This window comes from Pteropus vampyrus, unplaced genomic scaffold (genome assembly GCF_000151845.1).
Source record: "Pteropus vampyrus isolate Shadow unplaced genomic scaffold, Pvam_2.0 Scaffold336, whole genome shotgun sequence".
Lineage (NCBI taxonomy): Eukaryota > Metazoa > Chordata > Mammalia > Chiroptera > Pteropodidae > Pteropus > Pteropus vampyrus.
In genome coordinates, this window is record NW_011889117.1 from 1,321,413 (window position 1) to 1,333,255 (window position 11,843).

The 11,843-nt window shown below is 44.7% G+C and overlaps 1 protein-coding gene across 1 annotated transcript; it reads left to right on the forward strand.

The window, feature by feature from the left end:
* Nucleotides 1-7,553, forward strand: ASIP (agouti signaling protein). Its single transcript, XM_011378285.2, has 3 exons — nt 1-2,940; nt 4,169-4,230; nt 6,849-7,553. Exons 1-3 carry the CDS (start codon nt 2,508-2,510, stop codon nt 7,020-7,022), a joined length of 669 nt encoding a protein of 222 aa, XP_011376587.2. The 5' UTR covers nt 1-2,507; the 3' UTR covers nt 7,023-7,553.
* The last annotated feature ends 4,290 nt before the right edge of the window (nt 7,554-11,843 follow it).

Here is an 11,843-nt window from a genome sequence, read left to right on the forward strand (position 1 = left end):
ATTGCATTGAATTTTTATGAATTCTAGGCAGCATGGTATAATAGAAAGTTTTAAAACATTATGATAACTATTTATGATGGAGATTTTTCCTCTGCCCCTAATAATCAAAACTTATCAGTCCTAACTCTTGTCTCATTAGGACATAGCTCTGTCCAAAAGCAAATCTGAAACTTGATAAATTAATGAGAAATATTATTGGTTGGTAATGGAAAAGTTATTTTTCTTAGATCACATTGACCTTTTAATAAAGGTCATCAATATCTTTACCCAGTGAAGCAATTAATTACTCTATCAGTTAATAGATAATGATAGAGCAAATATAATGTGCTTGCTCCAGCCACTCACACTAGAATTGGGAGATGGGGACCTGCTATTCCCTTAGCTGGTCTCAGTTCCTGTGCACGTCTAACAGCACGAACCTTTCTCTATGCTGATAGTTTTCCTGGTGTTCAATGAAAAGGAATTTTTCATGTAATATAACCCCTAAAGGCAAGCCAGCTACTTTTTCTGGGGAAAAATAGAAAGGAGAAAAAAAACAACAACAACCATCACTTGCCATACTGGAGAAAATTTGTACTCTATGCAAGTTTTACCTAAGAGTCAATTTTAGACCTGAAGATGTAACTCCAGAGCAATTGACAAGGAAAAGTATCCTTAAGAATGTCGTGGGTTGAGACTAACAGAAAACTGAATTTAAACGAGTTTAAAACAATAAAGGGGAATGTATTGGTTTATCTGACTAATAAGTCCAGATATAAGATGGACTTCAGGCAAGTTCTAACCTAGTGGCTTAACGATGTCTTTTCTTACTGTCTGTCCAATCTGCCTTACACCGTGTCAGCTTCATCCTAAAGATGGCTTCCCTCTACAAGATGGCTACCAGAACCAACCAAGACTAAGAGCTTCTTATTACATATCCACTGAGAGAGAAAGAGCTTCCCTAAACAACCAGAAGAAGGCCTGGGCTTCCTCTGGTCAGATCATCTTAAGTCACATGCCCATGTCTAAACCAATACTAGGCAAATGGAATGGGGTTTCGCTGTCTGTTATGAATAAAACAGGGCCTTCCCTGGACATTGGCCAAGTTACTACTCTAATCATCGTGCTAGGCTCTAGGCCATAGAAATGAGAAAAACATGACCTCACCTTTTGTTATCAAGTAGGAGAGACAAACACATAAACAATGTGATAAGAGCTTTGACAGGAGACAGTAAAAGTTCTGAGAAGCAGAGAATGGCGCAAATAACTAGCCCTTTCTGATACAGATTTGTCTCTTTTAGCTATTGCTGATAGGGGCTAGGAACTTCGGAGATCAAATTGCACAAGCTAGGAACCTGAGGCCTGAAGAGATGTGTTGGGTGTTAGGGCTTGAGGAGATGTGTTGACCCACCACACGATAAAGATGTGAGCCTCCTAAGAAACTTCTTTATTGCCTCTTTCTGTTTTATGTATTGGAATTTTGGTTTACTTGAAGAGTTTCCCTGCTAAATGAATGCAAACCACTGACCTAGCCCACTCCCCTAGTTTTAACGAGAAGGAAATTAGAGTTCATAAAAAAATAATGGATTTATCCAAAGTCATGCATCATACTAATGCTTAAGCCAAGACAAAAACTCAAAGGTCCTGACTCCCAGCCCAGTGCTAATTTCATTGACTCATTACCAGGCTTTGAGAAAGAAAACTGGTGGCCAGTTCACGATAAACAAATGCCCAGTGATGAAAGGATCTAAAGATATCAGAAGAACTGGCATTAGGGCTGAGACAGGTAGAGGATGGACTTCAAGATGTTTATAATGAGGGTGAGGGCCGACTGTTTGGATCCCCTCCTCTCGGAATATAACAGACATGCAGAAAATTTTACTCCCACCAAGCTGAGGACTGGGAGGAATAGGCTAGATATTGGCCAGGTACTCTAAGGGGAGCCCAGGAGTAGCAGGTCCAGCATGAGCAGACTGTTTAATTCTCTTCTTGCCCACAGCGTCTTATGGCAGGGTAGACAGAACCTTGGAAAAGCAGCCTCAATTTCTTCCCAGATCACAGAGAACATGCACAGGGAAGATCCAAAGTGGGGATCCTACACTCACAGAAGATAAAGATGTTGCTGAAGCCCTGATTGAGCCAAACTCTGATATTCGAGGGAAGAAATCTACTCTGGGATCTATCCGCTTCACCAAAATCCAGCTAGCAATAGATCAATAAATCAACAAATCCAGTTAGCCTATGTCATAGGTCCATTCTCCTGACACAAACTATACCTTCATTCATTCCCTCTAGGTATGGGAATATAGTGTATGTGATGACATACACATTTGTCTAAAAGAACCATTTATCTCTGCATCTTTCTTACTGAGTCTTAACTTATGAGCATTATTCTCTGCACCTTAGTAAAAGTATTCTCTGCCATTGTGAGGCAGTCCTAGGGAAATTTCAACAACTCTGTCCACACCTAGGGCCTCCTGGGGCCACTGACTTTAAAAAAAAAGAAAAAAAAGCACTCCACTCTCCGGATGGCAGAGACCAATTGCAATGCACTCCTTTTCTCTTTGCTTTATTCTCCCTCCCTTCCTTGTCTGGCTTTCTCTTCCCATTTCTCCTTTTCTCTCTCCTTCCTTCATCAGTTCCCCTTCCCTGTCCCAAGCCTTGCTGGTCCTCCAGCTCCACTGGGACACTTGTATTATGGAGTAAGAGCACCAGCCCAGAGAAACAAAGAAAGCAAGAGGGCACATTTTCTTGCCGCCGCAACCTCTACTGCCTTCCCTTTCCCATTCAGTCTTCCCAAGATGGATGTTACTCGCCTGTTCCTGGCTACCCTGCTGGTCTGCCTGTGTTTCCTCACTGCCTACAGCCACCTGGCACCTGAAGAAAAGCCCAGAAATGACAGGAGTCTGGGGAACAACTCCTCCATGAAGCTGTTGGATTCCCCTTCTGTCTCTATCGTGGGTAAGTAGTCTGGCCTGGGACACAGCTCTGGGTTCTGGCCCATGAGAAGGGGCTGTAGGATATCAAATATGCTCCCCAGGCTGATAGCAGGATCCATTGCCATAGGTCAGGGCTCTTTTTGCTCATTCCGTGAAATAATCCTGGAGGAATAAACCATCCCATGACTCATTTGGTTTGGGAAAGCCCTGCATGCCAACAATCTGCTATACAGCTTAGCATGTTAGAAGCTCTGAGAGAGCCTGAAGTCAAGACAATTAGTGAACTTGGTTTAATGTAGCATTTCTGAAACCTATTAAATCACAGAACTCCTATCAATGGTAACAAACTTTAGGAAATCCTGCAGAATATAACCAAGTTTGGGATGAGCAGTCTTGTCATGCCAGGCTTGAGAATGCTCAGGATAAATATCAGGAGCATTAGAGCCGGCACTAGAGATCTTCTGGTTTGACTTCACCTGCTAATAATAATAACAAACGTACTTATTGTGTGCTAAGCACTATGAGGTGAATACGATTTTCACAGTGGAGAAAATTTAGGCTTAAGAAAGTTAAGCAACTAACATAAGATCACACAGTTCTTAACTGACAGACCCAGAATTCAAACTCAGGTACTTAACTCCAGAACCTAAGCTCAAAATGGATATTCCTTACTGCCTTGCCTCTCACTGGGAAAAGAGGATATTCTAGATGTATCAGCAAAGTGAGGCAAGGAAAAGGGCTGGGGCATATCAACACTCATTGATCACCTTCGATGTGCCAGACTTTCCACTCTATAAACATACCTTATTTATCCTCAAGACATCCTGCAAGTATTACCCTATTTGCATATGAGAAAACTGAGTCTTCAGGATGTTAATTAAGTAGGTTGGCTAAGACCACACAGCTGTGTGGCAGAGGCTGGATTCACATCAGGTCTGCCTGGCTCCAAAAGCTCTGAGAAATGGAAAATAGGAATATGGGAAACACAGGTTCACCCATGTACAAGACACCAAATCCATTTTCCAGGGCCCCCTTGAATCTCCTCTTTGCCTTCCCTCAGAAGACACTTTGTTCTCAGTCTCCAGTTCCAGGTCAGCAGCCAGGTTAACAAGAACCTGCTGGCCTAAGTACCAAGAAGTGATTCATTTAGCCAACGTCTCCTCCTCTCCCCTACCCTGGGACTTCCAAGAACCCCTCAGCTCAGGGCCCCCGGAAACATCTGGCTTTGCTCCTTCTGTCTCTCTTTGAAGCGTTAAACAAGAAATCCAAAACGATCAGCAGAAAAGAGGCGGAAAAGAAGAGATCTTCCAAGGTAGGACTGTGAGTTCTCTTTGTGGGGTTGGGACTGGACTTAAAAGGAGAAGACCCCCAAGTTCTGGCTAGGAACTCAAAGATTTTCCAGGCCTACATGAACAAAAGAAGCTGACAGCTATTTAAAGGCTTCCTGGCTTTTAGCCCAGAACCAGACCTTTACCAGGGAGCTAAGGTTCACTGAGTAATAGTTTACCTGATAAAAAGTATCTTCCTATACTAGCTAGCCCCCTGTCTGAAATTCATTATCACTTATTCTTTTGGATGAATGCAATGTTTCCCAAACCTCAGTAATTTCAGAACCATTTCACAACTTTTGCCATATCTGAGTTTCATCTCCTTAATAAATATAGTTGTTTAAAATGAAAACTTAAAAAAAGTATACAACTATGATACAAAACCAATATCACTTGTCATAAATAGAAGGTAGAAATAAGTAGAATGAAAATAAAATATTGTTAGTCGATTTTGGCTGGATGGTGTTGCCAAAGGCTCTAAATCTGAGGCTTACTCTTTGTGTTAAAAGGCAGAAAGTGTTGGCACCAAACTGAGCCTTTCAAGTTGAACGAGATTGAAAAAAGAATCCTTTCTCACTATGTGATTCAGCGTAATTCAATATTCATGTACTAGTTAAAATCATACCACTATGATACAGGTTCCCACATTTGGGAAATAACTGATTAAGGCATTGTTGAAATGCTCATGTTATTCCTGTCTTAGAGGCTTCTGTTTATCAGATCAGCTGTAACCAGAGCAGAACGTCCTGGACTAGGCATTAGGAGGTAGGACCTGGCACTGTCTGATCTTGAGAAAGTCTCTGCTTCTCTCTGTGCCTTCTGTAAAGTGAACAAGCAGATCAGATGATTGATAGATAAGAGTATGTAATTGGTCACTAGTATATTTATATGCTAGGTACTGGGAATATAGAAGTGAACAAGGGAGATACATCTTTGTTCTCATGGAATTTACCTTCTTGTGAGGGAAACTGGCAAACAGCAAGTGAATCAAAAACAGATTAAATAAATTCAGAATATGATAAACTCTGAAGGAATTAAAGCATAGTAATGAGACACTGAAAAAAAGTGTGGTCTCCAAAGAAGGCCTCCAAGGAAGCAGCATGTAGGCTGAAAAACTCAATAATCTCGAGCACCAACGCCCAAGAGAAATCCAATGTGAGCCACATATATAATTTTAAATGTTCTAGTAGCCACATTTTTAAAAAATAAAAAGAAACACATGGAATCAAATTTACTATTTTAGTTAACATATCCAAAATATTATTTTAATATGTAATCAACATTAAAAAGTTGGGATATTTTACCTTTTTTTCCTTGGGCTAAGTCTTGAAACTTGGTTCAGATTTTACACTTACAATACTTCTCAATTCCAAAGCTAATTTCTAAAAGTCAAACGTAGTCCTAACAAAATGATCGTGTTCAACAAAAAAATTTACACTACTTCAGTTTTAAATTTAATTTAAATAAAATAAAATTTGAACATTTAGTTCTTCACTTATGCTAGACACAATTTCAAGTACTCAGTAGCCTCATATGTCTAGTAGTTACCTATATGGAACAGCATAGCAAAGAAGGTCTCCAGTAAAGGGAGGAGCCAGCTCAAAGGCCCTGAAGCAGTAACATTTTTGTGTTTGGTGCACAGAAGGAGGTCAGTGGGGTGTAAAAGTGGAAATTCTCCAGTTTCAGGGAGAGCAGTTACTCAGTTACAGGGAGGTTGTATCTCCAGGGGCCAGCCCCAAGGAGAAGCGCAACATTCCAAGGTGAAGATGATAAAATTGTCTATTAGGCCTTGTTTGAGCTGAGACCTCCCCCGGATACCTTTATCTGTGTACAAAAGGTTAACGACTAACTTCTGCTTCTTGTGACCTATTCATTCAAAAATGTAGTAGGAGACCTTATAAGCTGCCCACCTCGGGAAGTTCGGGGTCGATCTCCTCTAACCCTGCATGGTAGAGAGTCAGTCGCTGGCCGGCTAAAAAAAGCTCATAATTAATCTCAATTGGCTCCGTGGGTCTCAGAATCATTCGCACCATAACAGGGGCTGTGTGGTGAAGACAGGTGAGAGAGGTGGCTGGGGCCAAACCACAAAGGGCCTCAAGGGCCAAAGTAAAGTTTATGTTTTATTCTAAGTACAAAGAAAAACTATTGGGGGGCTTCAAACCAGAGTGGGATGCCGTCATAGGTCTTTGGAGAGGTTCCTTTGGAGCTTCGGAGGCTGGACTGTATGGGGCCGGAGCAGCAGACAGAAGACAGTGTGGCCTGGCCTAGCAAAGGTGAAGAAGTGGGTGGACTCCAGATTTATTGGAAAGGCAGAACTGACAGGGATTGCAGATACACCGGAAGGGGAAAAGAAAGAGATGGTAGTTAAAAACTGGAGCTGAATGGGATCCCCTAGGGAGAGAAGTGGGCCTTATCAATTTTGACGGGGATGGAGACAGGGGAGACCCCCTAGGCCTGGTAGGTATGAGTCGAGCAGGCACAGGCAGTGGCAGCGGGTGGGAATGTCTGGTTGGAGGCCTCCGTAACCCGGAGTTCCCAGGCAGAGGTGAGGACAGGTGAGGCGCGCGTGGGCGACTGGGGCAGCCCTGGTGTTTCCCCACAGAGAAAGCCTTCGATGAAGGTGGAGCGGCACCGGCCCCCACTGCCCGCCCCCTGCGTGGCCATCCGCAGCAGCTGCAAGTGGCCAGCGCCCGCCTGCTGTGACCCGTGCGCCTTCTGCAGCTGCCGCTTCTTCCGCAGCGTCTGCTCCTGCCGCGTGCTCAACCCCAACTGCTGAACCTGCTTGCCTTTCCGCCGCCTGCGGGGCAAGACGGGGCTCCCCAGGGACCCTGGGAGCCCTTCTAGAGCGGTAATTTGTAGTAGGTGTGGCTTTTCCAGACTGGGCGCGGGCATGGCGATTGAGGCTGGGGCATAGCTTTCAGGACTTCAAGGAGACTTGGCTTGGGCTCAAATCCAAATAGCATCTGTAAGCTGCTTGACCGTGTGCGGCTGTTTTTTTAAAGGACCCAAAAGATCCTTTTTCCTTCCCGAGTCCACTTGACTGTGGAAGTCCCGCGTACTGCGCACGCGCTATCTCCGGGGTTGGGGAAACCAGGTTACTCCCGCCCTAAGGCAGCACTCCTGATAAGCGTTTCTCTGGACCGACAGCTGGAGACAATGCTGCCCTCTACCCTCAAACCTGGGAACACCCGAAGATGCCTCCAAATCCCAGAAATGCAGACTAGCCAGACAGAAAGGAAACATTAAGAAACTGCCATTCAGTCTTTCACCTTTTCCCCCTTCTAAGGAGCTCCTCTCACCTCCAGGAAAAAAAAAAAAAGAATGACTACAACTCCATACACGATGTCGCTGGGCTGTCTATCCTGGGGGGATTTGCAGATGAAAACGGGTGGCTGAGGTGGCTGGTTGTGACTGGGCAATGCCATGGGTCCCGACAGCCAGAAGGCTCTGGCCTGAGGTTCCTATAGCTTTAGGCGGCTCCCAAACAATGGTCCCACTTGTACCCACTCCTCCCTTTCTCCCGGGGATTCCCAGAGGGGCTGGAGTTTCTCCCACTCCTAAGCTAAATGAACACTGATCACTGGTCCCCAGGTATTCTAACATGACAGCCTAGAGTAAGAAGGAATTCAGAAATCCTTCCTCACTCCCCACCCCAGCTCTGCCAGACAGTAACCAGGCATTGGGCCTGGGGCTTGCTGATCTGAAAACAAAAGGAAACTTTGCTCAAATGGAGTCAGGAAGCCAGAAGGGAGAGCTTTCACACAGTACCACTCGATGTCAATTACAGACCCTAAGGGATGAATCCTCAAGAGGAAAGAATCAATTATAGGCCCCAACAGGAAAAGATATACATCTCCCACAAGAAATCAACTACTCCAGCAATTCAGCCAATGAGAAACCATCATCTTTCCAATGGACTTTTGTTCAATACCCCTCCCAACTTCTTTCTCCATAAAGTTCCTCTCTTTGTCAAACTTGCCTATGGTTTGCGTTATAGCTTGCTTGTCCTGAATTGCAATCATTTGCTGTTTCTGAATAAATTCCTTTTTGCTGGTAAAATAACTGACTTTTATCTTTAAGGTCAACAATAAGCAGAAGTAACATTTGTCCTGAACTATTAGGGCCTGTCTCCTAAAATATCCCAAGCCGCTGCCTGAAATTCCATTCTTAGAAATTCTCTGAGTCTGTGAGAAACCGAGTGCAGTGTTATATCTTTGGAAGGGGGAACATTTGCGATACAGCTTTGAGGGGAAAGGGGATAGTGTGGGGAGGGTCTGTGAGGAAGGACCAGCCAGGGTCAGGGGTAACATAGAAACTCCCAGCACCTTGAGGGGCAAGGGCTGCAAATGACATCATCAACTTGCACCGCTTGGCTGGAGGTGTCCCTGCCAGTAGGAAGAAAAGCTGAGCTGCCACCCCCTCAGTACCCACCAGCAGCTGGAGCTCTTCCTCAAGGAATCACTATAAGCAAGAAACAGGAAATTGCAAACAATGGTGGTATAAGATAGATGATTTTTTAAAACCTGTACACAAGAAAAATTCTAGAGGTTATGAAACAGAAAAATTTGGAGTAGTTGCCTCAGCCCTGATAACTACCATGTATCTGTCTTTGGAGGTAAGAACAGTGGGGCTCATAGGCCAGCACAGGTGAGGTCACCTCCCCTGGCTCACTTGTCCACTTGCAGTCTTCCATCTTTCAAATTCCATCACACTCCTTCCTTTCCAAGTACCCTTTGCCCAGCTGGAGATCCAGGTTGTGCCTGCAGTGTCATAACCAGTATACAGTGGAGGAGGCAAAACCCAGATCCTGAACTTGATAGAGCAGAAACCATCTGGATAGAGCACAAGAAAATGAAGGGTGCTCTAGGCTAGGCTGGCAACATAATTCTGCACACTAGGTCTCTTGCGTTCTCTGGGCTTCCTTTTATTTGTCTATAAAATGGGAAACTCCTGCTGTTCTTGTTATAAACCTAAGATAGTGATGCTTCTTGTTCCTTAAAACCACAAATAGAGAGAAAGCCGCTAGTTGCTTGTTTACCATCATTCAAGCTGCAAGCCCACAGGACAAGAACTTTTTGTTCCTTGTATCACAACTGCTGAGTAAACATCATTAACGAGAATATTGGGACATACTGCAGCCATCGCTCCTGTTTTCCAAACATTGTTCACCAACCAGGCACCATTTGGCTCCAGGATTGAGGCCAGGGATGCAAAACCAAAGACCCAGCCCACTAATGACAAAACCACTTGGCTGCTGGGTCCAGACAACTGCATGGAAGATCAGCCTGTTCATTCATTCAACAAATGTGTCTTGAGCACCTACTGTGCCAGGCATTGTGCCAGTTGCTGAGTACTATGGTGAACAAGTCCAATATGGATTCTTTCCTTACAGAACTTATGGTCCAGTGGGCCATGACCACCGGCCCTTGTTAGAGACTAGAACCATTGTTAGTAATGATTCCTTTTCCTGGAAAAAAATCCAGCCATGGCCAGGCTAGACAGTACAGCGGGGGTCTCAACCTCCAAGTTGCGTACTGGTACCTGTTAGTGGCCTGTTAGGAACTGGGCTGCACAACAGGAGGTGTGCGGCGCGCAAGTGAGCAAAGCTTCATCTGTATTTGCAGCTGCTCCCCAGCACTAGCATCACTAACTCAGCTCCACCTCAGATCATCAGGCATTACATTCGCATAGGAGCACCAGCCCCTGGTGCCAAAAAAGTTGGGAAATGCTGCACTACAAGATCCTTGGCCAATTCCTCCTTTCCCCATGAAGCTTTGATGGCAGAGCCCAGACATCCGGAGTTGGGGTTGGAGGCTTAGCAGACACGTCATCTTTCATTGTGGGTGCCTGGTCAGTGTCACACATGTGACAGATTGGCAGACGGGAGATCAGAGGGAAGGCTGATGTGAAAGGAGTGGTTTTTTTCTGGTTAAAAAAATGGTTCTGAGAACTGGCAGGACATCTCCAAAGAGGAAAGGGAGTGGGGGGAGGCTGGATAACAAACCAGAACCCCTAGGGAACTGGAGGTAGGGGGACTACATGGGATCTCACAGGAAAGAACATCTGGAAAGGCATTTCCTGTGTCTGGAAGGAGACAGACTTGAGGGAAGGGAGTGTGCTTACACACAGGCAGGGGCCCCTTGGAGGCAGCAGCATGGCTGCTGTGGGAAATAAGGCTTTTAACATCTCTGGCTCAGATTACCAGTGGTCTCCCCCTCTTTTCTACTGAGTCATTGTCCCCAAGACCGCCATGGTAGAGTTGCCGAGGTGGCCACCGCAGGCAGCACTCTCTGGTGGTAGTCTTGTCTTTAGGGGACCTAGATTACAGTTCCAGAGTTACTGATCCAAGTATCAGAGGGTCTGAAACCAGGCTCCCTTCCTCCTAAACCTGAGCCTTTGGTATGGAAAGGACTTGGATTTCGGGCTCAGAGTCCTACCTAGTACAAAAGGCAGCTCACTCTCATGGCTTCTCAGAAGCTGTTTCTTGATTTGTAAAACAGGAGTTCGAGTCCCTACAAGGTTATCATTGTGCTTACTTAGCACAATGCCTGACACACAGTTAGGTGTACAAGAAACAGCAGTGGGCATGGTAGTGAATTTCGGTCTGATTGTTTTGACCACAGGTGTCATGATCAGTTGACAAGTGGGTCCCATGTCATCTGTTACTAATGATTATTTAAGTTCCAAAGTTTGTGGAGTCATACCATATGTGCATATAATTTACTGTATTATCTTGGGTCAGGTCACTTGGCTTCTCTGAACCTTTGTCCTCATTAGTAACAAAAGAGTAATCATACTACCTCATAGCCAGAGGCTGAGAATACATAAATGAACAAGTCATAAGTGTGTAATGTCCAATCAAGAAGGGACATTCCAGGAGTCTGTACAGCTCAAGGATTAAAACCATCAAGGTCTTATCTTGATGTTCAAGTCCTCTCCTTCCTGTCCCCCCGGCCACCTTTCTAGCCCTGTATCTCATAACTCCCCTTACGCTCCAGCCAAACAACTCTTCCTCACCCCACTGCTCCCTCATTCGCTCTTGCTTAAGCTGTTCCGCTGCCTGGAATGCCCTTGCCTTCAATTCCTTCCATTAAAAATCTTTGGTTATTTCAAAATCCATTTCAAGCACCACTCTTCCTCAATGCCTTTCTCCTACTGCTGCCAGGCACCGAACTCTAAAGCTGGGCAGAGAAAGGGAAGTGCCAGGAGGTGGCAAAGCTGTTTGTGTGTCTGCCTTCTTCTTTGAGCTTGAGATCCCAACAGGCTGAGGTCAGGTCTCAAACATCCCAGAATCCCCATTATGCCTTCCATCCATTGGATAACACTTAGAATAGTTTCCAGTTACAGTTCCCAGGAGAGTTCTCATTTTGCTTTGGTTTCCAAAAGTAGAACAGAGATTTAGTAAATGACCGTTTAGGCAAATGGAGGGAGGCCAACTTCCCACTCAGCTTTCTGTGATTTGATTCATGATGAGGCCTCTTATAAACTGTGTGACTTTAGGAAAAACACTTAACCTCTCTGAGTCTCTATTCTCATCTATAAAATTAGGATAATATTACTAAACTTGTGTGAATAAAGAAAATCAACTACAAAGCCC

Excerpts from the sequence above, each read along its gene's own strand:
- ASIP (XM_011378285.2), top strand. The coding sequence starts at position 2,508 with ATGGCAGAGACCAATTGCAATGCACTCCTTTTCTCTTTGCTTTATTCT. Across the intron at positions 2,941-4,168 it reads CCCTTCTGTCTCTATCGTGG|CGTTAAACAAGAAATCCAAA; the intron begins GTAAGTAGTCTG and ends CTCTCTTTGAAG. Across the intron at positions 4,231-6,848 it reads AAAAGAAGAGATCTTCCAAG|AGAAAGCCTTCGATGAAGGT; the intron begins GTAGGACTGTGA and ends GTTTCCCCACAG.